Source organism: Uloborus diversus, chromosome 10 (genome assembly GCF_026930045.1).
Source record: "Uloborus diversus isolate 005 chromosome 10, Udiv.v.3.1, whole genome shotgun sequence".
Lineage (NCBI taxonomy): Eukaryota > Metazoa > Arthropoda > Arachnida > Araneae > Uloboridae > Uloborus > Uloborus diversus.
In genome coordinates, this window is record NC_072740.1 from 87054598 (window position 1) to 87081177 (window position 26580).

At 32.5% G+C, this 26580-nt stretch overlaps 1 protein-coding gene across 1 annotated transcript in view; it reads right to left on the minus strand.

Annotated features, from left to right (window-relative positions):
• Positions 1 to 26580, minus strand: part of LOC129231083 (TGF-beta receptor type-1-like) — a 72067-nt gene that overhangs the window by 18682 nt on the left and 26805 nt on the right. Inside the window, exons 4-5 of the mRNA XM_054865329.1 lie at positions 6642 to 6805; positions 276 to 518 (exon numbers count right to left, since the gene is read on the minus strand). Of these exons, the coding sequence (XP_054721304.1) occupies positions 276 to 518; positions 6642 to 6805 (407 nt within the window). The remainder of the gene's footprint in view (positions 1 to 275; positions 519 to 6641; positions 6806 to 26580) is intronic.

The following is a 26580-nucleotide window of genomic DNA, read 5'->3' on the forward strand; positions in this document are numbered from 1 at the left end:
CAACTTACATAAAATTTATATCATCCAATTTTAAGAAATGCATTAGGTAGTGAAAGAATAGAAACAATTTTTTCTTTTCTATAAAATGGGGGGAAAAAACCTCCACATTTTTACCTGGTCATATTTTAATATCTATGTGTGTGATGTCTAAAACATGTCTCTTGCTCTTTTAATGTTCAGGTACAATTTTTTTCTTGTACTTTTTACAACTTAAAAATTTGTATCCTGTTTTAAGTCATGCATTAGGTGGTGAAAAAATTCAAAGAACTACTTACCTGAACCAGAGCCTGATGTGGTCATATCAATCATATCCTTTATTGAATGATCTGGAGGCAACATTGGCTCACAACTTTCTAGGGAATTCTCAGAGTCCATTTGATACCTACGATGTTTCTGCCTCAGCTGCCAAAAGCCCCATCCCATTACAGCAAAAATACACACAGCACATATAGGAGCAGCAATAATGAAGGCTAGTTCAAGTGTGCCCAGTCGAGGATCTTTATCAAGCATATTACTATCTTTAAGGGGGAAAGAAGAGATAAAACTTAATTTCTAGAATTTTGAGTTAAAACTGCATTAAGCATATACAGAGTACACTATTGAATGTATAAAAACTACATAAAAATATTTATGAATTAAGACATTTAATAAAAGTAGTGTTAGTTTATACTCATAGTAGGCCCTAATGCTTCAACTCAAATGGTGGCTGGCAGCTTGGTACCCATCGAGCAAACTATAGAAAGGATTTTTTTTTTCAAAAGTAAATTTCAATTTTGGTTTCCTGTTGGGGGCTTCTTGAAACCAGGTCGTGGCCTCTTCCTATATGGCAGGCTCTGTGGATCTAGTATTATTGTCAGTATTTCAATTTATTCTTTTAAGAAGTTTTAACAAAAATGCCCCTCATCACAGTCTACTTTGTAATGGTAAACGTATATTGGTGCATAAAACTGTGGAAGCGCAAAATATAAGAAAGTATGGGAAGAAGATGAACAATAATCTTATTTTCCAACTGAGAGTCAGAAGTATGCATAAATATGATAAGAGAAATATGTAACGGTAAACAAAAGTAAAATTATAATTGAAAAATGTTCAAAATCCCCTTAAAATAAGAGCGAAAACAGGGGGAGGGGATTCAAGGATAAAAAATAAAACCCTCTGAAATATAGAAATGTTTCATTTTTTGACCATTGAAAAGAACATATTATCATGCCCTGTTCTGAAAACACTTTTCTGGCTATGCATCTAACTACCTTAAAATAGGTAAAATAGGTGGTGGAAGGACTATTATCTATTCAGGGGAAAATCTTACAAAAAAAAGAAAAAGAAAAAAGGTTTGAACAAAACACAATATTATTTAAAATATCTATAGGGCTAAAATTAAGGGAAACTGGTAGAATTTCGATGGAAAGTTCTCAGATTCCTTCTTGATAATATTTCGGTTGAGACTCTCACCATGAAAGGTTATCAAAAAGGTCCGACAATATAGTACAAAAAATAAGGTTAAAATTGAGAGAGCTATCTGTAGGGGGGGGGGGGCAAAATATCTGAAATGTTTCCTGGACAACTTTTTTTTGGGTGGGGGCCCCTGAAATTTTGACAATTTCTCCAATTTTAGTCCAAACTTTTCAAATAAAAACCAAATAAATAAACACTGGCATAATTTCCTACTATCCAACCGTTAAATAAAGACTAATTATAGTAAAAGAACAGCTACAAGAAAAGTACAATAAACGTGGAATTTACGATTTTCCGTACAGTTCATCACACGGAAATTAGAGCTCTTTTAAAAAATGAACGTGAAAAGGTTGGACAAAATTAAATGCAAAATTGCAAACATTCAAAACAACAACAAACATAATTGCAAAAAAAAAAAAAAACTTTATAAAAACTGCAATTGCAAAAACAAAAACGTTTCTCACAAGAGCATAAAACTCATATTTTTCAAACGTAGGGGAAAGGGGGACATCATGCAAACAATTTTTTCCATTTCCTTAATTTTCATAAAATACTATCAATTTTTCAGAGCAAAAATGTCTCCATAATTGAAAGTGTCTTTTCTTTGTGACATGTAATTTTTTGAGATTAAAAAAAAAATACTTACATATTTCTAAACCATATGGTTAAAAAAATATTTTAAATTTTCAATATGTGTCCCTATAGGGGGTACTTGCGAACAACCCCAGGGCACGTATGAACACGATTAAAAATGCGGGTCAAGCATCATATTTAAAAAAAAAAAACTTTTTAATATGAAACATATAGGATATAGGTGCACAACCAATTACATTGAAGGGTTTGTAATCTATACAATGTCAGTTTAAATTGTACAGTAACTATGACATTAAGAAAATATTTTTTCCTAAATATTAAACTCTGCCTACTACCGATTTGAAGGTTTGTAGCATGTTCTGATCGCTGAATAGACAAGAAAAAAACTTATAAGCCAACATTGTAAAAAAAAAAAATATGATGTAAAAATTGTTCCTATACCTTACATACTGCTTTTAAACTTCATACAGAGTATGATAATGTATTTCAAAATTATTTTTAACTTTTTTTAATTGAATGAAAATATTTTGTCTTTTTAAGTATTGTGCAATGCTAAATCGTTGACCAACTATGTAGTAAGACGAGCTGATGTGTGCATCTCATGACTTCCTTTTACTGCAATTTAATGTCATTTCCCCATTACTGGCAATTTTAATGGGATTCAAGAGTTTACTCTCTAAATATCACAAACAGTGGCCAAATTAGAACAGATTTTTTTTTTTTAATCGCCAAATTTGTCGCCAAGTTGGCGACAAAACTTGGCGACCAAAAGACTGGCGATACATCGCCAAGTGTTCGCCAAATTATAACACCACTTGAGTTTACATCGAAACTAACAATAATTCTCCCCCCCCAAAAAAAGGGGGCAAAAGACCCCTTTAGAAATATCCGAATGCAACCAAAAGGGGAGGTGCACAACTAGACCCCACTAGGAGTCTACGTACCAAATTTCAAGTTTCTAGGACTTACCGTTCTTGAGTTATGCGACATACGTACGCACGTCCGCAATTACATAACTCGGGAATCGACATTATGGATATTTCGCGTGTCTATACGTTTTTAAGTACTTATCCACGTGTGGTCGAGTCGAAAAAAAAACTCATTATTCATTCGGGGGTGAGTAAAATGAAAATTAATGTCGATTTTTTAGTGAAAATTTTTTTGCGAATACTTCCTTTTTTGTAAAAGGAAGTAAAAAAAAAAAAATAAATAAAAAATAATCAAAATAAATAAATATTAAATGATTTCACTAAATTTTCTGTAAAATTTTCGAGGGGAATGCCCCCCCCCCCCCTCCAACATCATTAATGATCGTCAAGAAAACTTGTCTTCCTAACATCATTAAAATTCAACCAGAATTATGTTTTTAGCGCTTCAATATTGGAAAAATTGCCCGTTCCTCCTTAACGATTGTGAGTCATCGTTACCAACGATGACTTACAATCGCGTTTTCAAGTTTTCAATTTCGAAAAATTGCCGGTCCTCTTGACATTACCAAAGACGGCCAACAGTCGCGTTTTCAAGACTTTAATTTTGAAAAACTCTCGGGAGTGGGCCTTCTCCTCCCCCGAACATCACAACAGATCGTCTAAAACAGCGTTTTTAAAGCTACAGTTTCGAAAAATGTCTAAGGGAGAGCACCTGAGCCTCCCCCCCCCCCCCTCTCCTTAACATAATTGGGGGTTGACAATTGCATTTTTAACGTTTCAATTTCGAAACATTGACGGGGGAGCGCCATCGAACCTCTTTCCTCCCGAACATAACCAAATATCGTCTTAAATGCATTTTTAAAACAACAAATTTCCAAAATTACCGGCGACACCCCCTCCCCTATTTTGGAGTGAATATTATACTTACGATTAGATTCATATTTAGCTCCTTAAACCAGCAGTTGAAAACAGTATCTATGTATTTAAGATACAGTTGAAATGATTGAGAGGCCACCAATTTCATACTTTTTTACAAACATATTTTTAAAAGGGGGGCAGAGGGTCTCAAGGAATTTTATTTGCTTCCCATTTTTTGTCTTTTGATATCTGGTCACCCTAAATATCGGTGTTCAGCCTCACAGATAAAACTTGTTCTTTCAGATATCTTGACACTAACTCGAACCAATTAGTAATGATTGGTAATTGCCCTCTGACGCAGCATCATTCTCAAAAGGTCATTTTCCCCCCTCTTTCCAATTTAATAAAAACTGCAGAACATTTTACAAAGTGATGCAAATTTATATTTGTTATAAACATTTAAAGACTGGGATGCTCAACGAACGTATATTTCTTTGAAGAAGATCTTAACTTCTTCAAAAAACGCACGAAGTTATTGATACGGGCAGAAGAGAACAATATGTTGCCTAAATTTTGAACAAACAAATCATTATTTACCTTTTCCTACAAAATGAAAGCATAATACAAATGAGGCAGTCAGAAACAAAGGGATGTAAGTGCCAAAATTAAAAATTTGGAGATAACCAGTACAAATGGTGGGTGAACCTCTCCTCTGTCTTGGAGCAAGAGATAGTACTAGCAGCCTGGTAAGTTCTGCTATACAGCATGATTCAGTGGTTGGAAGTAGCGCGCTACAAGTAGCGACGCTACTATAGTAGCTACATTTTTTAGTAGTTTGTAGTGTAGCGCACTACTTTTTTAAAAAAGTAGTGTAGTGAGTAGTTAACTACAAAAAAATAGTAGTTTGTAGCGATTTCTGGAAACTACTTTTAAATAAACTGAAAAAAAAAAAAAAAAATCAAGGTTCAAACGAATTTAACTGGCGCAAATTTTACACAAGGTACATCATCAGATGCAATGAGAAATAAGACTCATAAAAATACCAGCTGACCTCAGGCATTTCATTTTGACGCCAAGTTTGTCATCGTAATTTTCATATTTCACCAATATTTATATGGAAAAAAGCACTTATTTTCGCGGAAAATGAAGATAGCGGTGATTTCGCAAGTTGAAAATTTTGTGAATTTTATATGAACAGACCGAAGATTGAAAAACAAAAATATTTTAGCGGGGCTTAAATTTTCGACAGTATTCACCTAATAAAAAGAAGCTACTGAAAATGTTATAGAAAAGGAAAAAATTGAACTGTTCTGGAGGACTTACAATAAATACGAGCATTACAGTGTATAAGAGTATGATAACGGGCATTTTTCATAGTGTCTTCTGATGAGCTAATTTATCAATCGTTTTTTGTTCAAACCTCTTACGGTGTGCGTGTATGTGTGTGTATTCGGGTGTCCCCCCCCCCACCAAAAAAAAAAGTCGAAAGTTGATTTTTCAAGTCGCACACTTTTATATTTTATCCTTTTACGTCAAAAAAAAAAAAAAATCATATAATTCGAACAACGGCAGCAAGTGCCGATTATGTCTGAACGTGAGAACCAGCACTTGTAATGCAAGGCAAAATTAAAATAAAATGTTTTTTTAGAAACTCAAAATGTATCTTGATAAAACATTGCTCCTATACCCCACATATGCACCACAAAAACATGTATTTAAATTAAAAGCCATTTAGATATCCCACACGTGGCCTAACATTTATAATTTTCATCAAAAAATTAAGTTTTTGATACACATTTTCAGAAAACTAAGATTTTACGAAATTATCAAGCTGAAAAAAAAAAAAAGTGAAATAGAAAAGTGGGTAATTAGCGTTAAATAGAAGTTTTTGCTTTTCTGCAATTTTTAAGTCTCCCACATAGTACTCAAAGATATGGATTTTTTCCAGGTTGAGTTAAAATTTTCATTTAAAATATATTATGTATTTATTATTCGTTTGTATTGATTTGTAAATGTGTTCGCCAGTAATTTTTGAACTTGATATTCTATTTAAATTTATATGTAATTTTTTAAAAGATAACTGACAAAAAAAAATCATTTTTTTTAAATAAAATTATAAATTTTAGGTCAAGTGTGGCATATCTAAATGTTTTTTAATTTGAATAAATTTTGTTGTGGTACATGTGGGGTGTTGGATGCAAGGGAAACGTTTTATCAACAGAAATTTCGAGTTTCTATTTTTTTTTTTTTTCTTTTTTTCGATTTCGCCTAGCATACACGTACTGTTTTACACTTTCAGGTGCAAGTCGGCACGGATTGCCGTTGTGCAAATTATATGAAATTTTTTTTTCACGATTGTTTTGGCACAAGAGGAAAAATACAAGAGGGTATGCGACTTGAAATATTGACTTTCATTTTTCGAGGGACAACCCATTGTGTATGCTTTTTATTTACTTATTCTTTAGAAAGTAGCGACTACATTTCAAAAGTAGTTTGTAGTTGCTACATTTTGAAAAAGTAGTTGTAGTTGTAGTTAACTACATTTGTAACAAAGTAGTTGTAGTTGTAGTTCGCTACAAAAAAAATGTAGTTTTTCCAACCACTGGCATGATTTAGAAAAACTTTTCAATGAAAGATGAACCTTGAACCGCTACTTTAAACGCGTTTTCATCAAAACTTGAAAATGTCCACTTACAACCCTTTGCTTCTCACTGCCTTAGATGGTAGAACTTCATGAAACAGTTAGATGGTTTAGTTTCATATATTTTTAAAAAGGAAAGGAATAAGAAAACATCAATTATTTACCAATTATGGATACTGGAGGCGCCAAAGTAGGTGATAAATCACGATTGCAGTAATCATATCCATGGCAACATTTGATTACAAATTGCGTTTTCGACTTAGAACTCTCCGAATGTTGACAAACCATGGGATGCTCAGGTGGTAGCAATTCTTTTTTGGGAAAGCATCTAAGAGAAAATTAAAGCAATAATTACATATATTTATTTTAAAAAAATTCAGAAAAATAAAGTAATAAATATTGCCTGAAACTGGTAGAAAGTTTCATCGCAAATTAACCACAAATAAAAATGACGAAAAAAGAAAAAAGTTCTAACGGTCGTTTCAAGGCTAAACCAACGAATTCCATCACTTTTTCGCTCTTGGCGGCAGAATCGACTCGAAACGGTTGCTATATTTTATTTTTTTACTTTTATCCCATGTAATTATGCTTTTATCTGCGCTAAAAATTCTCATTAGTTATATATTAGCACAAAGTTTTCAACTATTTTACATGCCCTTTACATTTATCAGGGGTGCACACTAAGAGCAAAGGCGCCTAAACATCGCGAAGACGCCCCCCCCCCCCAAAAAAAGTGAAAAATACTCCTTAAACCCCCTCCTAAAAATTTCATAGGCGCAAGCTGCGCCATGACTTCCCTAGGTGGGCACCCCTGCATCTGTAAAGAAAATTACGAACTATGTTTCCTGAAAACTGCAAACAAATCAATGCAAAAAGTTTTATCGTAAAAAATGGGTGAGGGGGAATAGTTACGTATCTCTTTTGAAACGAGTGGGAAAACTTGTAGTTATTAAAAATCAGCTTATTTTTCGGCCCTATTTGCCACTTGCTAAACGTTTGGTAGCAATTTGGCGGCCCTTCGCTCGTTTCTTAGATAAGCTTATAAGTACTTTAAGACGTCTTTATTCTAATGGAAATTTTATTGATTCTCGTCCTTTTTTTGTCATTTTTAAGGAATGCTTTTCTTAATGTCCTTACTCCAATAAGCATTTTTAAGGATTGTTACCCTTATTGTCAATCCTGTCATTTAGGGGAGTCCCTGGCTTTGAATAGTTAGTGCGTGCATCTACATATACGTGGACGAAGTTTTTGCTATTTCCCGACTTTATGTGCATAAAGCACATACCTTTCGATCCCTTCCCCTCCTCCCCCTGGAGAAATTTGAAATGACGGACCTGCTTATTGCAGAAAAAAGCTATGGAACATGTTTAGTGAGTGTTTTATAAAATAAATTAGGCGCACGATTTTTTTTTTCCTTTTGGCCGATCTTAAATTCTTCTGAAAAATTCACGCAAGCAACTTTCTTTTAAGTTCTTAGCATGGCTCGAGCTGCGTGGGTACTGCTAGTATGTAACAATAATCAAGTAATAAATTGTTAATAATATTGAACAAGAGTATTTACTAACTACTAAGTAGCATTGCGTTGTGTGTTAAAAAAGAAAGAACAAAAAAAATTATTTGAAGAGCTTTTAAAATTAGAACTCTCAGCCCGCAGAGTCCCGTGCAGTAATCGAGCAAGGCGTATACGGAAAAGTGTTTCTTAATTTGAGAACTAACCTATGCGTCATTTCTATCAATCAACTTAACAACTCTTCACTTACCCTCAGAAAAGAAAAATGGATCACATTTCTCGAATTGTCAACTGACTATATGAATGGCTATCCGCATGGAAGACAAACCAATTTTTCGGAAAGAAATGACACAAAATGTATTAATCTGCTCCCTAGCCCTTATTAAATCATGCGTAAACTAAAAAATCAATAAATATACGTCAAGTTTGGAGCAAAAAGTGGCGCCTTCTTTGACCAGAATTTTCCTTCTTACTTTCTTTTCAATCGGCTTTTCGTTTTATAGCAGGGTAGGTTCTCTGCAGGTATTGAGTGGTTAAACGTGTGTACCATTTAAGTGGACTAGTGAACTTCTTTTTAACTAATTGTCCTTTCATATTTGTTCTATTTATACGCATTACATTGAAATGGTAATGTTTTTCGTGAAGCAATTAAACTTATTTTCAGACACAATAATTGAAAATAACTGCGAAGGCAAAAAAAAAAAAAAAAATCAGGTTGCGTAGTTTGTGTAAAATGAGCAAAAGTTTGTCTAGGATTTTTTCACGGGGTCCGATTTCCTAACATATTTTTACTGGTAGATATGAAAATGCGATTAACTTCGTGCTAACGTCTTTATCTCTAACGAAAACCTTATATTTAATTTAGTAAATTTTAATTTTTCTAATCGTGAAGAAAATGGCAGGAGAATAAACATATCAGAAATATAAACGAGAAAAAATAAACCAAGAAGAAAAGTGTTATGAAACTGAAATAATAAACGATGATCGGCATTAGTAATCTTTTTTTTTAATAAATAAATCTTTGTTTTCGCCAAATTAGCCAATTATTTAAACTAAAGCAATATTTAAAGTAAAAGAAAAAAAAATAAATAAAACCGTCGACACTTGTTTAGAGGTTACAAGGAATCTTCTACAACGTAAGAGATATGAGCTTATAATCTGAAATGAAATAAATACTTTTTTCATCTTTAAACTATTAATACATTTTATCTCATTTATACTTTCGAAACATTTAGAACATCGTGCGTGAAGTCATTTCTTTTATAAGTAATTTTTTAAAGAATGATCAGGTTAATTGTCCAGTTCTCGTAGCTTTTCTTTAACTTAAAAAAAAATACTTAGATACACAGGCCCGTCATTTAGGGGGGGGGGAGTCAGTGGTACAGGTCAAGTGCCCCTCCTCCCCCCCCCGACTTTGAAAAATTAATGTTTTTAAATATAAGCAGGGGTGCCCCCCCAAGTTTAAGGCGCAAATCCCCCACCCAAAAAAAATATCGACCCTGATCCCCCCCCTTTTTTTTCAGCTCTTTTTTTTAATGTTTTTATTTATTTATTTATTTATTTATTTATTTATTTATTTATAATTATTATTATTATTAATAATTTAGTAGAGAAGTTTTGTGTTACGCCAATGACATACCACATACACACACACACACACACACAAACTAAATAAATAAATGAAATAAAATATAAACAGAATAAAATAAAATAAACAATTAAAATTAAAAATGAGTCAATTAATTAATTTAAATATACAAATTTAAGAAAATAAAAAATCCCCCTCCCCCTCCAAAAATTTGGATGGCACAACTTGAGCCATAAACCCTTTTCAAAGTGCAGTGGTTGCTTGGTGAGCAAAAAGCTTCCCGCCAAACAAGATAAACAATTCAAAGGATCTATCCATATTTCTGAGGAGTTGAAGGTGGGAGGAGGTTCAAACGGAAGTAAGTGTGATGAAAGAGGAGAACAGGGAGGATGATAGTTTGGCAGATATTTGGCGGGCAAACTAGATATCATGACTTTTTAAGGCAGGGGGTTTTTTGGTTTAGGATGAAGGCCCTTTTTTTTTTTGCAGGGAAGAGTTAAAGGTTTTCTTGGCGGGAAATTTTTACAACAGGGTTGTTTTTGCTGAGATATAAACATTTCACTAACGAGGTTCTAATGACATCGGGGTTTACTCTTTTTTTCTCACGAGGTAGCGAGTGAAAAAATACGTCGGGACTAGCCAACTAAGGGTTAAAATAGTTACTTTGGCAATAGTTAGAACCGTCATTTGATTTTACATTGCTGCTAAACTATCAGCAGTTAGAAAAACTAAAATAGTTATTTTGGAAATAGCTGTAGTTTTCAGAGCGAGGGAAAAAAGCAATCAATTGAATACATTATCCATTTCACACCAGCGTTCATTAGTGAAGTCCATTAGTTAATTAAATTAATGGACATTCAAGACTCGACAGAGATCAAGATATTCGTAGAAAATTAGTCTTCCACATCGATACTGTAATTGAAGCGACAAACTAGATTGGGGGAGCATTTAGCTTTCCTCCCATTATCCAAGCTAGGAACTTAGCTTCCTTTCTTAGATTTGTTTCTCTTTTTTGTATAAAAACAAGGGTTTATAAAAGAAAGTCTACTTATCACATAGCCATTTGACTAGCTAAATGGTTTAATTTTCAGTCAATAAATTATCAAATTTAATTTTTAATTTACGGAAAAAAGGAGCCAAATGCAAAGTTAAGCCACAATCTTCTCTATCATCTTGGGCAGTCCGTTTCTACGTTACATTAATGGTAGGCGCAGTCTATATTGTTATTGGTCTGAGGTATCTACAAGAAAGACAATATCAATGCCGTCAGCATAAAACAAAGATCAAAGATTTGCGGCATTATGCAATTGAAACTGTATCATTAAGCTTTTTAAAGCGTTAACTAACGAGATTGACGTGAGAAAGGGGTCGATTATTTTTCGAATTTAATAAATAATATAAAAAAAATCTGAAGTATTTAAAATGTTTTGAATTAAATGTTACAGAAATTTAAGAGAATAGCACACATAAATACCAAAAAAGGGGAAAGGGGGGGGGTAATAACGTGTTGTTTAATAAATTGATAGATTTATTTTCGGAAAAGAATTATATAAGGAGAAATTAAAAGAGATGCATTCAGAGAAACATTATTAACGCATCTTCAAGCATATTTAACCTATTAAAAACCAAAAATTAGTTTTGAAAAATTTTTAACGCGTACTTTTACTCATTGTGATTTAACTTTCTAAAAAATCATAATTAATTCGTACGGCGGATTTTTTGTCTATTAATATGATTTTATTTATTTAGGCGCCCAAAGCACATTAGGCGCCTAAAGCACATGGTTGAGCTGATTTCTCGATCTTCCTTTTTTTCTTCTTTCACAATCGCATTCCGTCACTAGGGTATTTTTTCACTGTTGCGATAACGACACGATGTGTTTGGATTTCAATAATAATATTAAAAAAAAACGAATTATATTTTTTCTATAATTGATTTAAACCTTCAAAATAAGGAAGAACACTAGTGAGTAAATAAATTAATGACTACTTTAAAACGCGCGAAAAGAAAAAAAGAATAAATAAATAAAACCGTCGACACTTGTTTAGAGGTTACAAGGAATCTTCTACAACGTAAGAGATATGAGCTTATAATCTGAAAAGAAATAAATACTTTTTTCATCTTTAAACTATTAATACATTTTATCTCATTTATACTTTCGAAACATTTAGAACATCGTGCGTGAAGTCATTTCTTTTATAAGTAATTTTTTAAAGAATGATCAGGTTAATCGTCCAGTTCTCGTAGCTTTTCTTTAACTTAAAAAAAAAAAATACTTAGATGTGCTTACATTTTGACCACGAAGCAAAAATTCCAAGTCTATTCAATAATGTTCACTTTCCACTCAATTTTCAATGTTGATTTAAAAAAATAATAAATACACAAAAACAGAAAAAATGCAATGAAACTAACATCAGTGACGGTAATTTTTTGTAGTATATGTAATGAAAGTTAAATGTGTTAAGAACTAAAAATTAGAATAGTGCACACGTCCTACCTCTCTTTTTTTTTCGCCCAAAAAAATTAGTTACTTTCATCAGTGGCGTACCTAGCATGGCTAGCATGGGTGACACCCGGGGCGATAATTTGTAGTGTCACTCCCCCCCCCCCCATACAGACGCAAAAGAAAAAAATATATATTTGTAAACATGAAATTCATGCAATTCAGAAACAACTACATTTGTGTCAAAACGAAATTTTAAGTCGGCTAATGCACAAAAAACAGATAAAAGCCCAGGGGATTATCCCTCAGAAAAATTTTCAAATTTGAAGTCTTAAAAATGCAGAAAAAAAAATGTTTTCCAAAAACTTGCAATTCCCCTTAGGGTGTCACCCCCAGACGGGTGACATCCGGAGTGAACCACCCCTCCCTCGTAGTGACGCCACTGCTTTCATATTTTTCGTTACTTTAGTACTGAACTTCTAAAAAGTAAAAAAGTAAAATTCACTCCTCCATCGTGGAGTATTTTTACATCTTAGAAAGAGAAACTAGTAATACCTCCCTACATTAGAAACAGGCTGAAGTTTAGCAAACGCTCACAATCGAGATCATTAACCTACTAAACCCCTCCCTTCAAACGGTACCAACAATTTTCATAAGAGCTTCGATGAAATTAAAGAAAAAGCAAAATAGAAACGAAAGCCACTTTGTCAAGATTGTTGCCAAAACCTCCCTCAATTTGTCTTCCCTTGACCAAGAATAATTGATCTCATAGTTTTAACCCTTTCTGACCTCAATCCCTACATTTTGCTTCGCTACTAAAAAAAAAAAAAAATTCTTTCACTTATTTTGCCTTTAGCCATTAAAATATTAATAGTACATAAGCACATATTTTTGACTTTCACTTTCTAATCTGTTATCAACGGCAGTATAGATATTTTCTAGGAAACGAAAAAAAAAAAAGCAATTCTCAATCAATCATTCTATTTTTTCAAGTTCCTCTAGATTTCACATAACTTTCTCATTTTCGCACTCACTGTTAAAAATATAAAATTAATTCAAAAATATGTAGTATAATAAATTGAAAACTTCACACATTTAAAAATGCTTGTATACTTGTTTCAAAATATACAAAGCACACTAAAATCTCGCGAGCAATTGTTCTGTTGACTTCAATAACCAATAGTCACACAGTATTTTTCTTTCCTTCTTTCAATTAATCTTAGTAATAATAAATGATGGTAGATATACTAGCAATTGCAAGATTGATTTTTGTATCGCAGCAATATTGACCAATTGCAGATTTCGCTTTTTCAAAGGCGCATCTTGACACTCAGTAAATAAATCACCTATATATATTGTGTGTATGCATAATGTAAAAAATTTCACTCAAAAGTCGACCTTAATTTCTATTTTGCTCACCCCCGAATGAATGTTGTTGTTTTTTTTTTTTTTCCCGACTCGACCACATGTGGATAAGTGCCTAAGAACGTATAGACACGCGAAATATCCATTTTGACGATTCCCGAGATAATTAAAACGAGTTTTCTCGTGACGTCTGTATGTACGTATGTATGTACAGTAAAACTCCTCTAATGCACACTAACGGGACAAAAATTTTTGTCCGCAACAGAGAGGTGTCCGCAGGACAGGAGTTTAATAATGTTATTTGAATTGAAAACGGGGAATTAAAAATTGTCCACATAAGAGGGGTGTCCGCATTTGAGAGTTGTCCGTTAGGAGGGGTTTTACTGTGCGTACGTGCGTATGTATGTCGCGTAACTCAATAACGGTATGTCCTAGAAAGTTGAAATTTGGTACGTAGACTTCTAGTGGAGTCTAGTTGTGCACCTCCCCTTTTGGTTGCATTCGGGTGTTTATAAAGGGGTTTTTTGTCCCTTTTTGGGGGGAAATCATTGTTAATTTCGATGTAAACTCAAGTGGTGTTACATTTTGTCGGACACTTTTGGTGCACTAGTCTTTTGGTCGCCAAGTTTTGTCGCCAACTTAGCGACAAATTTGGCGATTTTTTTTTTATTTGGTTTCAATTTGGCTACTGTTGGTGATATTTAGAGAGTAAACTATTGAATCACATTAAAATTGCCAATAATGGGGGAAATGACATTAAATTGGAGTAAAAGGAAGTCATGTGATGCACACATCAGCTCGTTAAGAATATGATAGTCTATAGTTGAAAGTGCACCAAGTTGAATCAATCAAGAAGGTTCATTTGAATGTACTGCCGTGGGAAGGTAACGCACAGTAATAGCAAATTTTTCATTTTTTCTTTTTGGCATTTCTCTCATTTATTGCATTTTAGCTTTTTTGTACGTACAAGCTTGTTCATTTCGTTTGCGCTGAACATAAAAAACGAAAAAAAAAAGTAACTCCAAAATGTCCGTATTGTTAGTATGGAATCCAAAACGCGTTTCTTTCCAAATGTCTCAAAAATTCATTTCTGCAGATACTGCGCTTTACCTTCCACACGGCAGTATAGTACACAAATAGAAAATCGGTGTGTGGGAATAAGCTTTTCGTGACGAACACATCCCCTCAAAAGACGAACAAGTTACGTTACAAGTGAAAGTCGAAAAGAAAATTTGGAAGTAAAGTTAGTGTAAAAATTAAAAATCGTGCTCCGTGTTATTGAATGATTAAATGCTCAAGTACTTTCAGGCCTTACAACAATACCAACAATACAAAATGATTCAAAGTGCAACGACATTGTGTATGGAGTTAAAATGAGTCCCCCTTTTTAGGGCATAACAATAGAGCTCTATTGTAACAGAAATAGCAATTCATAATTCATGCAGCTAAAACATATTACTATTACTCTATTTGACCCATAATATTACTTACGCTCTGTGTCTCGTAAAACATTTTCTAGCAAAGAGTACTTATCAACCAGTAAACACTTTTTTACAAAATAATAATTGAATATTAACAAGGAAGTAAAAGTAACAGTGAAAACAGTTTGATAGACAAAAATCAAAATAAATATAAATAATTACACACTAAAAAAAAATCAAACAATAATAATAAATAAAATACTAATAATAACAATAAAGTATAATAATGATAATTTTATTCTGTTTCTCTCAGTCAAAACGAATTTCCTTACACATTCTTTTTTACATGATCTTTAAATACTTTTTCTGGCTTCGTTCAACCAGGTAGCAAGTTTTCGAGTTTTGATTTTCCTTTACTTAGGTATCCGAGGGAAGGAGATTTTGTTTCATATAAGCTTTGGTCGTAGTACCTGAAGTCAAATCTTAAATCTTTAAGATGGAAAACTAAATCTGCTACGTGAACTTCTGTTCAATTTCGTGGATTATGCCGATTCCTTTAAAATGTCACCACTTAATTAAACAAAATCAATATCGCTTGCGTTAAGTTTCATTTTCATAATGTTAAATTTATGAGAATAATTTTCAGTTCATTTATTTTGCGAGACTAGGTAAAAAAAATTTAAATAAAAATTCGTACATATTTATCGTTTTAATATTGCATATTTTAATTGAGCTCTTCCATGTTTGATGGCTTGGAAGAATAAAAAACATGGCTTATTGCATTCTAAAATGAATGCTTTAATTAATATAAAATTTCCGGCAAAATATTTAATTATATTATTCACTGAGCTGGTTTGAATTCCCCTTCCCCCTTCTCTTAGTCGACGGTTTTATTTCAAAATCCAGATATTCTACTCTTGGCTGACACATAATTTGCATTGATATATAACAATTACAATTTGATTTGGTCTTTTTTTTTTTTTTTTTTTAAGATTCATGAAAATAATAATAATAAAAATTCCAAGATAGGGAGGATTACTGTTAGAACTAACTGATTTATTTTCAAATGCAACAATATGCTCAAAGCACTTTATGATGTTACGTTTACTAGTCGGTTTTTGTAGTTTAAATTAATAGTGTATGTAACGAATAAATACCTTTGTGCTTGAAAATTAATCAATTATCCAACGTTTTGATGCACAAAAATTTGCAAATTTTGAGCATCAAAACGTTGGATAATTGATTCATTAAACAGTGTATACTTAACACCGTATACTTAACTTAAACAGTGTGTTTGTAAGTTTCGTTTTCACGAAAAAGCTATTTTTAAAACACGAAAATTCATTTGTATCTTCTTGAAAACGTTCCAGATGCATTTGCAGAAAAATTATATAAGAAAGTTACACCATAGTAGCATTTTAGATCGTTCAGTATTTGAATTTATCCGTTGAAGTGTAAAACTTCCGTTTTAAAAATTTCAAAAGTAGTTGTGGAAAGGAAAAAACTTGCAATAATATTTAACTCCGATACGGAAGCATGGAACCTGATCAGTGACGGTCACGGGGTCTGCCGATCGCTAGTTAAGCCACTGAACCTGATTAGTATTTCAGTGGATACCCATGAAGCGCCAGATGGCTCATTCGATTATCATTTTGAGTCAACTATCAAAGAGGACATTTTTTTCATGGACAACCACCGGTGGCTCTATCGAGTTTCCCGTAATATCTCTTGGAACCAGTAAAATCCTGGTCATGTCTTAAATGTGTAGCCAGCCATAGAATCCGATTCGCTACACTGCATATACTATTATTTTATTTACTCACAGTCTTGATGACCCTTTCCTTCTTTTTGGGCTTTTTCATGCTTTTTTTCATCATTAGTACGTTTCAAACTACTTATTAATTATTTTTTGGCTTGGCGCTTAAAGTTGAAGATTTTCCTTAACACACTACAAAACGAGTGCTTTTTTCTTTATGTGATACTCATTAAAAATTTCAATGACATTTGCCCCCCCCCCTTCCATTTCGCGCATAATTAAAAATCCAAATTTTTTACTCATCCATTTCGATTATCTCAAGGTATGTCGGATAAAAGTTAAGAAATCGCATTCATCTTTTATACATTTTAATAGCAAAAAAAAAGTCATCATTTAAAAAATTACTTTCAGTTAGTACAATCTTGTATTTCATTAATGGAATGATACCGTATTGCAAATGCAGTACCATGCACTTGATAAAATACAACAGTTTTAAAAATTGCTTGAATGTATTTGGAAATGCCAATAAAAAGGTGCACTGAAAAAATAAATATTCATCGCAGCTACACGATTAGTAGAAAATCCCTTTTTAACACCAGCATTTTATTCTAGAATACTTCAAATAAATTCCATGAGATCAAACGCAGATGAATTTAACCAAGCGACCAAGTAAAACACAAATAAACCGTTTATTCCAAAACGTGATTTTAATTAGCTCATTTATCAAACTTTGATATTCAGTTCAAATAAGACTCTTATATCATTTGAAGCAGTTAGAAGCAAAGGGGAGTAAGTGCCAAAATAAGCAATTTGGAGATAACCTGTAGAAACGGTAGGAGAACACCCCCTCTATTATGGGAAAGGAGATAGTACTAGTAACCCTGGTAGATGATGCTATATAGCAGGATTTAGAAGAAGAAAAAAACCAATGAAAGCCAAGATAGATCTGAACTTTAAACACATTTCACTTAAAACTATAAATTTTTCACTTATATCCCTTTGCGTCTCACTGTCTCATTTAATGATGCTTCCTACTACTCTTAGACACAGACGATTATTTTCCAAATTCTAAATTAGATTTCGCTGAAACCGATTCAAGAATCTGCAAAACAAATTCTTTTGCGTGAAAATAAAATTCTGGAAATACTAATACATTTTACAGTATAAATTTATTATTTTTAGATCAATTACGCAAAATTTATGACTTCGGTATAAAAGTCCACTCATATCAGTTTATGCGACGTTTGTTGCAATAGGCTAAAATGGCAGGTGCATCCATGGTCGGTTCTAATGAATAGACTAGAAACGTTAAATTTACTTAAATCTTTCAATTTTCACTAGACGTCTGTTGTCTTGATTTAGTTCTGTACGAGTAGGCTGTCTTTCGCAATATTATTTTCGTAGTAGCATTCATTTCAATTTTTTATAAAATATCTTGACGTTTCAGAGTTTTTAAGTGCTTTGTTTCAAACTAAACAAATAAAGAATAGTAACTTGTTGATATAAAATTTAAAGACTTTTAAATAGCACTTACAAGTAACAAACTGCAAAAAATAAGGACCAAAAAGTCAAAATTAAGTAAAAAGTTTCATTAAAACGGGGCCTCAAAAGTGAAATTCGAATGAAATAGTTAAAGCGCCGTAAAGTAAATTATTTTTTATCACCGGAGTTTTCGTTAATGATTTCTTGGGTTGGCGTATTTAGCGATATTGTATAGTATTATGATATACCCAACATATAACGAGGATTTTTATTGCATGATATTAAGTAATTGGATGCCTGCCTTGTCTAGTGCTCAGAAAAGTGTGACTGCGATGGGGAGGTCCCGGGTTCGAATCCCGGCTTGGCCATGGATGTATACTTTCTCCCTCCTGTCCTTGTCCTTTCTTTGTGTGAATGGTTGCCTACCCTATAAACGGGTCCTTATGGCATGTGTGCACTGTGGAAGTCGGACTTCACACCAAATTACGGTACAGTTGTAAAAGTGAAGCAGCGCACCCCCAATTGCCAGCTTAGCTGGCACACGACAACAACAACAACAAGTAATTGGATGAAAATGACTGCAGCACATGCTCAGAAATAGATGCACTTAAATATTTATCAAAGCTTGGAAATGGCAGAGAGATTAAAAATTTGCGAAATCAGAGCTAAATTGATCAGAAATATAATAACCCATTTTTGAAAATTTCAGACATTGAGACAATTTAACAGAATCATGTTCAATAATCCGAACGATTTCTTAGTTCTGGCCTCTAATTTGTACAGTTGCTGACCATCCTTATCAAAATAACTGAACGGATAAAAATAAAAAATTCCTCCTATAAAAATTCCGTTCTCTTAAGAAAAACGACATTTCCACAGAACTAATGAAAATTAAAAAAATAAAAATACGATCCTGTGTTTTAATCATAGTTGGAGTTCATGAAAACAAACGCTACTACCAGAATAGTGGTAATTTTTGAAACTCAACTGCTGCTAAGCTAAGACGAAAGTAATATATAGAAGAGATTCTAAGAGTTCTGAGTGTTTCCAAACAATTTTGCAGCCGTCATCATTATTTGAAGATGACACTGTGGAAAAAGTTTTTTTTTTTTTTTTTTTTTTTTTTTTTAAAAAAGGTTTTGTGATCTTACATTTTCTTTTTCAGCAGGCCTAACATATGTGAAGTAACTGATTTCCACTAATTTTATTTGTCACGTGGAAAAAGGTTAAGAAAAACCTTTATTTATGAATACCACATTCCCAGCTATTTTTGATGTGCAATTGAGGTGTTTCCATTTACCTTATGAAAACTAATTTGGGGTGAATGGAAACACAACTAAGTTTTATATTCCTCCTATTTTTTGGAAAATAAAATTCCGATGTAAATTACACCTTTGTGTGCATTTTACATGAATTCGGTGAATAATAATACTAATAATAATAATAAATGATTTAAGTTTATATATGATTTCAGATTACATCAAGAAGAATTCGCCTACGGTCCGCAGATTGAGTATCGTTGGTGCAGAATTTCTTAAGCAACTAAACTAATTGTGTATATTGCAATTATCTACCAACATGAACCTGATTAGGAAACAAGTAGAGTGTTTCTACCTAACCCATTGTCTCTGGGGTAAAAGAAAACATGATTTCCATTCGCTAACAAATAGTCATAAAGTCAAATTTTTCATACCCAGTTACTCTCAGAAACTGTAGTCCTGAGATACAACACAAAATTTTGGCTCTCAATCTATCCAAAAGTTAGGGAGGGATAGAAAGTTGAAACAATGAAATTCTGTGCCCCTTTACACCAACAGTCACTAAAGACTTTTAAGGACCTAAAATCGTTCTACATATAAAAAGTAGGGGAATGTGAGGCAAAGTGAAATAGCGGGGCGAAGAGAAATAGTGAAATATTTACCCAGCTTTTTTAGTGCCACTTATCTGGTAATATTTTAACTATGTAGTAGCACATGTAGTCTGTTGCAGTCAGGAAAAAATACCGTCGAAGAATAAAGCATATGATGATACAGGCAATTTTCAAAAATCGATACTCATTTTGTAATATTTTAAGTCTTTTTTTTTTTTGTTAATTTAAAATGATAACGTTCTTGTTATTGACATTTTAAATATTAATTGAGAACTTCTAATATTCGCTGCAGTATTTATTTAGTTAATATTAAGCTTTTTCGTATTTTAAATATTTTGCACAATTAGTCTAGTACGTGCGGGGCAAAGTAGATAGGGCAATGTGAAATAGTTCATTTTGTTTACTCACTCAATCATTTACTAAATCACTTACGTATTCTTTTATTAATTTATTCATATACATTCCTCCATTTGGTGTAATTCACTTATTTATTCATTCATTCATTTTCTTTTTCATTTATTCTTTTACTCACTCATTTATTTTCCTTCATATACTAATTAATTAGTTAATTAAGTAAATTATTCATTTATTGTTTCATTATCGTTTCATTTATTCATTCAACCTTTTATTTACTAATTTATTTGATAAAAAATATTTTTTATAACCGAAAAAAGATATTTCATTAGAAATTTTTTTTATTTTTCCCTCTGCCTCCATGAAAAAAAAATTGAAAATTTTTCCTCTTTTTTGAAGGCGCAAATTTACAGCCAAAAATAAAAAAATATGAGAGTTTCATTATAAAATACTATGTTCTTTCTCTATGTGTTAGAATTTTCAAAACAAATTTCCAATTTGTTCATTTTAAAAAAGCTCAGTCATCTTAACTATTTCACTTTGCCCCACATTCCCATACTTAAGCATAGAAAAATTCCTGAAACCAGTTTTTATTTTCGGCAAATTCGCTGGTACTATTCTTTTTGAATATCCATAACTTTCCAACTTAGGTTAAAAAAAGAAAATAATAATAATAGTTATAATAATAAAAGAAACTTGATTCATTATAATCCAAATAACCATGAAATAGAAGAGTTAAATTGCTCGTATCAATATTTTATGAGCTCCGCCAAAATATGGCGTTTTCATAACGACTTATCTATACTTGAGATCAATTTTATGGCTCTTGAGAAACAGGTTTCCTTGATTGGACCTTTCTGAAATTGAGGCCTCTTTGATAACAACTTTAAGAATCAGGATTTATATTATAATTTCATCAATATGTTTTTCTTTTTTAATCCTCTAAAAGACCTCATGGAAGTTATAGATAGGGGACATTTCGAAGTTCTGCACTTGGTCAAATAAAAACATCACATTAATGATGAAGGATGATATCGACAAAATATCAACGTAAACAGAGATACTTACGGTATTTTATTTATTTATTTTTATTTTTTATTTTTTTCTTTTTCTTTCCAAGGAGTGAAAACACTCCTTGACATTTTTAGAAAAGAAAAAAAATCATGAAAAGAGTGAAATTTTCGAAAACAGTATTAGAGTATATAATTATAGTAATCCAATAAATTGAAAAAATAAATAAATAAAAACTTATTTTCGAAGGATAAAATGTTAGATGGCAGTCAAAGATGAGATGGTTACTATTTTGATTTTTTACATTTTAAGTATTTTTCAATTTGCATTAAAAAAATTATAAAACATTCAAATGTACTTTTTTCTTTTTTTTTTAATTCCAAAAGTCTTTTTTTTTCACGATGCTACATTTTAATCTCAACTACAAAGTCTGAAAAGACACTTGATTAAAATTTTAAGACATACTATTTCCGATTTTCACGGAAATACGTTTGTAGAGGCGTTTACAATATTTCTGGATTTAAAGTAACTAATGACGTTTTGCCAAGTAAAGATGTTTCTTATTTTTAAAAAAATCTGAATTTTTCTTCCTCTTTTTTTTTTTTTTTTTTTTTAACTTTTAGGGATCGTTAGGATGAGTTATCAATAATAATTTGTAAAATGTGAAAAAATTAAGAACCATTAATAACATTTATTTACAATAACAATTCAACTAGTGTAGATACGTAAACGTATTGACTGAGTCGATTTTGAAGTGTTTGAAAAAAACTACAAAACTACGTGTGGCCAGATACAAACACATAAAACAGCAAGTTTAAATTAAAAGACATAAAAGAAGGGTTTACACGAGTAGTTCGAAAACAAACTCTTTCGCGTCATGCAACAGGATTTATTCGTTTCTATAAAAATTGCTCACGTTTGAGTAAATCCTGTTGCATAATTCAGGAGAGGAAAAAACGGCTCCCACACAAAAAAATGTATTTTTCAAACGGAAAGTTCAGAAAATTATTAGCATATGAAATCCCCTTGAATGCGTTTCTTTATTACATTATTTCTACAGTCACATTCCGCTATTTCCTACATGTTTCTGGTAATAATAAATGAATTATCTCTTTCAAGTTTTCCATTAAAAAAATCATTTTAGAAAATCAATAGCATTTTTACAGAAAATGGACCCAGACAAAAATTTCTCTTTCCTTAGCAGAACCTCGAATATCCAGAAACTCTTTTAACGAATCCTCGTTTTATCGGCGTCGATTCCCCCCCCCCCTTTTTTTGATAAGTAACACCATCGGAGACTCATTCATACGGTATTCACAGACTTATATATGCATTCTTCATACTACTCCCACCCCCTCAAACCCACTAGTAAATTTTTGGCACTCTAAACAATTCTAGCTTTTAAATGGTATTAAATTCGAAAGCAGTTGAATCTTAAACATACGTACAGTTTTATTGAGGTATTATTTTATAACTACGCATTTATGTTTAAAATCAAAGCTTAAAAAAATACAGTTCACTACATTATTAATATTACAGATATAAAGATTACAGTTTTCTGCATTATGCCTTAAGGGCTGTCTCCATAAATGATGTCACACCTTTTTTATTTTCCTTAACATTTTGGAACCACCCCTTATTTGTCACAAGGGGGTCACACTTCACCTTACGCCCCCCCCCCTCATATGTCACGCTAGTTTTCATATATATATTCCTATTAAAAAATACGTGATGTCAAACTTCCTGTTTCACCCTCGATCCCTCATGTCACAATATCATGAACCCCTTCCCAGTGGCGTAGCGAGAAATAATCAATGGAGGGGGTTAATTTTCTCTGAAGTTTAAAGTAAAGTCATCCCCTCAAGTTTATACACTTATACTGTAGATATATATATATATATATATATATATATATATATATATATATATATATATATATATATATTGTTTTGGGGCTCATGGGGGGGGGTTCTGACCCCCTATCCCCCCCATGGCTACGCCACTGCCCCTTCCTCCCTCAAAGCTTGACATCATTTGTAACATCCCCTTACTAAAGCTACATTCCCTCTTCTGACTTGTAGAACAACTTTGCTAATAAATATAGTTCTGCAGACATGTAGTAATAGTAGTCATTTTATAGAGTGAAAGCTTCAGCGGTTTCCTGACAACCATTTTTAAGCGCTTTCTTTTATCCGGAACTTTCAATTTACCGAAAGAGTTCCGGTCTCGATAAGTACGGTTAATCGAGGTTCTATTATAGCTCTGAATATTTTACCACTCCCTCCATGTCATTTCTCTTGTTCGCTTGTACTGGTGATCAGAGATGCCCACAGGGAGGGGGGTTATGGCGTAATTTGCGCCATCAAAATGGGGGGGGGGTATTTTAATTTTTTTATTTAAATCATTTATTTTAATTTTTTTATTTAAATTATTTATTTTAATTTATTTTATTTATATTTTATTTTATTTATTTATTTAGTTTGCTTGTGTGTGTATGTCATTAAAAGTGAGAACTTTTCTAATAATAATAATAATTAAAAATAAATAAAATAAAAAAGAGAGCTATAAAATATAAAAAAGGGAAAGAGGGTTGAGAATTTTTTTTTTTTTTTTTTTTTTGGGGGGGGGGGGGATTTGCGCCATTGAACTTGGGGTTAGGGGTACCCCTGCTGTTGAATAAATTCAAGAAAAGGTATTTAATACGTTCAAAAAATAAAAATATTATTTCAAATTCGGATTATTTTTTAAAGAATTTTGCTCGAACAAATCATTTTCACAGTTCAATTAATGCAACGCTTACTGCGCGAAACTAACAACAACGATGCAATAAAAATAGCAATTTAGAATCATCTGAACAATTTGTAAGAGATAATTTAGTTCAGAGCCATTTCTAGAGAATGCTTTGGAACTCGATTTGAAAATAATTAGAGCAGAAAGTGGGAGGCGTTGGTAAAAAAAGGTGATATCCATACGACCGTTGTTGTTGTTTATCAGGATCTTTTTCAAACACAGAAATAAAGAGGGTTTCGACAGGGTAGTTTTAAATTGAATGGTTGACATCTTGTGGGTCAATTCATTTACGAAAAACAAAAACACGATATCGGATACTTTAATATCAGAGAAGATATCACGAAACATTAAGTATTTTTTGGATTCTTAAAAACCGTGCGTGCTATGCATGTAGTACAGTCGAACTCGCTTATAACGATCGCGAAGGGAACACGATATTTGCTCGTTATAAACGAATGCTCGTAAACACGGGTTCCCCCCCCCCCCCCGTGAAAAAAAATCATAGTTATTTTTATACTTATGTGCCAAAGAAGTTGGTTATATGCTTTAAACTGTCTTATTGTCTCTTTTTTGTTGTTTTCGAGGAACGTGTAGCCCGAAAAACATCGTCATTTGCATTCGTGGTTTCAAAATAATTTGAAGTTTATCTGCAATTTAGAAGCCATTGAGTATGTTGAGGGCTGTTGTTCTCAGGATTTTTCTTTTTTATAACTTTCGGCTGATTCATAGAATTTTTCCAAAAATAGGATAATCTTTTTTGACGTGGAAATCAGCAGAAATTTTGTGAAATGCAAAAGTTTTGCTCGCTTTAAGCGGCGTTTGCTCGTAAAAAGCGAATTATGTTCCCACAGACTTAACATTGTACCAACCAAATCTGTTTCATTTTAACGCTAAATCCAAGTTTTCATTAAATCAGGGCTCTTTATACGCGAGTTCGACTGTAATAACCAGGGCTGCGGAGTCGGAATGATTATGGGTTAAAGGAGTCGAGAGTCGCAGGTTTAAAATTGCAAAAGTCGAAGTCAGTCATTTTTCCCCCACACTCTGCAAATCTGCCAGTGCTTACGAGTCAGAGTCGGACTGATTTTGGGGGGAGGGACTCGGAGTCTCTAAAATTCCCGGAGTCTGAGCCGGTCCCCCTTTTTTTTTCCGTCTCCGTAGCTTTGTTAATAACTTGACAACACACAGAAAATAAAATTTTGAAAAAATCCTCGAAATTTATAAGCTTTGTTTATGTTATTTTCCCAGTACATAATTCAAACTTTGCGTTTTATATCGTAAACGCAAATAACAAAAATAAATCCAAAGTTAATACTTTTTAAAACACTTTTTTACACAAACCTAAAATAGAAAAAAAATTTTGATCCGAATAAAATCCGCCTTCAAATAGTTTATAGTGTCTTAAAGTCTGCAAATCTACTTATTTATTCTTTTACGGCTTTTCTCCTGAACTCTGCAGCTGAATCAGTGGAAATATATCAACAATTATAGACTCATTACATCATGCAACACAATGCTGTTTCATCAACTTTTAAACTAACTCTTTCAGATTTCCCGCTTATTTTTATGCGACGTTTATCTTCTTTTTTCGTTTATAATGTCTTTCTTTCTTTCTTGAGTAATTACAATGACGCTGTTATCTCTAAGTTTATTTTTATTGATCCTCACTCCTAAAACCACACTCGCCTGCCTATACGAAGACGCACCATTTGATTTTTTTTTTTTTTTAGTGGTACTTAACACCAACACTACAGGCTCACTGCCGTGGGCAGGTAAATGGCAGTAACTGCAAATTTTTAATTTTTTTTTTTTTTTTTTTTTTTTTCATTTTTGTCATCTATTTTACATTAGTTCTATTGTACAAGCTTGCTTGTTTGGTTTCCGCTAAAAAAGAAAAAAAAAAGCGCGAAAAAGGAACGTCTTATTCCAACATTTCCCAATTGTTAGTATTGAATCCAAAACGCGTTTCTTCAAATATATTTCTGCAGATACTGCCGTTCACCTGTCCACGGCAGTATAACCCTAAGGTGGAGTTATTACTTAAAACGCAATGAATCACAATTTAGAATTGATTTACTAAATCACTTATTTTGGGAGATGTTTCTCCCTTTCGGCTGATTTCTCCACTGGCCGTCTCGACTCCACTAGCCGAGCACAGGGGGGCTGGCTTTTTGATACAATCAATATGCATATAATATATGCTTTGTCACCCTCCCATCAAATATTTGAAATGACGGGCCTGAGGGACAATCAAAACGTATTCAAACGGGCACAAAAATATATGCGTCAGCTAAGCCGTTATCGTCACACTACTTTTACCATAAAGTTTAAAATTATATCTAACTGTCTGAACATTTACACGTTTCGTTTTTATTATTAGTTTCCCAACTCTTACTGGAATGATTTTACCTTTTTTTTTTTATATAAGTCATACTTTTTCCCAGGCCTGTCATTTCAAATTTTGTCAGGGGTGGCAAAGGGTGTGTACTAGATGCATTAAATCGAAAAACAAC